Raw genomic sequence first — 2861 nt, forward strand, 5'->3', positions numbered from 1 at the left:
TGTGTGTGTGTGTGTGGGTGTGTGTGTGTGTGTGGGTGGGTGGGTGGGTGTGTGTGTGTGTGTGTATAATATTGGCGTCACAAGTAGGGGGTCCAGGGCAAAATCGCTACAGTCAATACAATCAGTGGCATCGTTTTGAATGTGTTAATTTCGGATACAGTGCACGTAGAACTCGGGTCATTTGTGCACTTTATAAGTTCTAAAGACGCCTACAAAAGAGTACACAGTCATTCGCCGCAATTAGAAACTGCAAGACAAGTGACTACATAGCAACACAAACTCGTCCCAAGAATAACAATATCTAAGAATCGTTCCAAGAATAGCAATCGATGGGAAATGCAATGGACGTGTGGTATCGACCCACGTCAAAATAGGTTTGCATATTTTTCCCAAGAACAAGAACAAATATACAACAGCCACAAAATAGCATCGATGTTCCCACATCTTTGCGTATTCTGACAGGCATACCCTGGCCTCGTGATACCCCGATGGAAATGAAAAGTCACACCGATGGCAATCAAAGCCAAGAATGTATCATTGTACAAACGTGTCAGGTAACCAGGAGATATCGGAGATGACTTGTAAAAATCATCGAGATACTTGCATGATTGCATAATATTCAATTAAAAATACACATACACAGATATTACAAACTAATAGTTCTACAATGACACGAAATGAACCTCATCAGCAATCGATGTCAATAATATCCTACTCTGGAATCGCGCCATACCCCATAACAAAACCATCCCTGCACATCTCTTCGGCGACGCAGATAAAGTCATCCCGAAAGCAAACACGGACATACAACCCATCTGAAATACAATTTAGAATACTTCTACACACCCTGAAGTCATGTCCCCAAGATGACACACAATGGGCCTCATCGATAGCAATCAATGCCAATGGCTTCCTACTGTGTAACCGTGCTAAACTCTCCAGGAAATCACTCCGGCACATTCGTTCGGGGGTGACGTAAATGAACAGTCGTTCGCCATTGAGTGCCGCGCCTTCCTCAGTGGGATCTCTCTGCCCGCTACCCAAAAATGTCGCAATGGGACCTGTACAAGCGTGGATAAGTGTATGTACAATTTTCATGTCTGCAATACATACTGATGTATGCTATTATGTTTAAGGTGTATCCTGAAAATAATAAAGATGAAGAACCCTCACATTTTCCCCACTGCCCTGGAATGTCGCAATCGAAGCTGTTGCGTATGAATAGGTATTTGAGCTTGTAACAGAGGCCAGGTGAACGACACTGTTGATCAATAAATTCACATGCTTACATATATACATTATCAAATATACAAACATATCTTCCATGAAAATTTAGTAGTGTATAGACCTTCCGTCTGACGCCATCGCTGTGCAATTGACCTTCACATATTGCTTGTCATTGAATGGTACGAGAAATCACAAAAACGTGAGGTCGATCAGAGGTCCGTTACAGCTACTACATAATCATGTCTGGGTAATTATACAACTGTAAACGCAAAAACACCTCACACCTATAAGCATACATACTCGAGCATTATTTGGTGCCAATACTGTAGCTTTGAGCTCTGCTACGAGTTCAGCACGACCGAGGCGGTCGATCGGAAAGGATTGATGTCAGCTACAGAAATAATTTAAAGTGTACACACAATTCTGAAATAGATGCAAACTACCCCATGATAGACGAAAACCTTGAGATATCCACGCATAGACATACCATTAGCAGCCAAAACTGTGGAGTTGAGCTTCGCACACTGATCCTCCATCAGAGATATAAGTGGAGATACAATGACGGAAGGTCGGTTGGTGAACATTGATGGCAACTGGTAGCACAAACTTTTGCCTTGTCCCGTCGCCCAGAAAACTGCGCAGTCATTGCCCATAAGCAAGTTCTCTACAACCTGAATAGTAGGCATCAGTGAATCGCATTGAGCACATATGTGTATACAATGTTCAATACACATAATAGTATATATGTATCCAGAACCATACTATAGCGTACAAAATGTCTCTCTTGATAAAGACAGCCGTTATGACATTGAATATCAATATTTGTTTGATTCGACCATGTCAACCTCTTGAAACATGGCATGATAAGTGTCGACTGACAACCTCTTGAAACATGACATGATAAGTGTCGACTGACAACCTCCTGAAGTGTGTCGCATGCGGTCAAGTACATTCATATTTAAAATGCACTGTTACAGTGCAAATAAAGTGCACTCTGTGTAGAAAATCAAGAACGGTTCCCACTTTCAAAACTTTCGATATTATGCAGTCTATTCACCCTGCTATTGCAGATACATCTGCACAGCACACACATATAATCAGCCGTGTCATCATCTAGATAGCCACAGACAGACGTACAGACTACATCGGTATACAGGAATATGCCACATCTCAGATATGTGTTCATGCGCCAGTGATCAATTTTTCAATTGAAAGATATACAATGACTCGAATAATATGTATGGGTCTAATGTTCAATATCCACAGTACGACATCCTAAAGACACAGCGTTCTGAAGCACGGTTCAGTTTATTGTTCTTTTTGGATGCGCTCTGACACTCTGCTTTACCTAAATATACAACATATGTTTACTCTTCTTGCACAAACCCTTTCTCATATAAATACGACCAATATAAATAGACGAACCACCACAAACCATTTTCCCTATATTATCAGCACCCTTAAAGAGTGAATTTCAAGCTCTCGGTGCTGTACAGCCAGAAGCATGTGCTACCAAGACTGTCAACCCGAACGAGTTAAATACTGGCAGTCATACATTGATATCCGTGAAGATACTCATATAGATATTCGTACACGTATACACATGAACACACAATAAAATACTTCATACATCA

At 41.2% G+C, this 2861-nt stretch overlaps 1 protein-coding gene across 1 annotated transcript; it reads right to left on the reverse strand.

The window, feature by feature from the left end:
* Positions 1-653: 653 nt before the first annotated feature.
* On the reverse strand, positions 654-1913 carry SARC_04013 (hypothetical protein; the record flags this gene model as incomplete). Its single annotated transcript, XM_014302190.1, has 3 exons — positions 654-662; positions 847-1061; positions 1715-1913. 3 exons carry the CDS (start codon positions 1911-1913, stop codon positions 654-656), a joined length of 423 nt encoding a protein of 140 aa, XP_014157665.1.
* Positions 1914-2861: the final 948 nt, after the last annotated feature.

The sequence above is a fragment of the Sphaeroforma arctica genome (genome assembly GCF_001186125.1).
Source record: "Sphaeroforma arctica JP610 unplaced genomic scaffold supercont1.215, whole genome shotgun sequence".
NCBI lineage: Eukaryota > Ichthyosporea > Ichthyophonida > Sphaeroforma > Sphaeroforma arctica.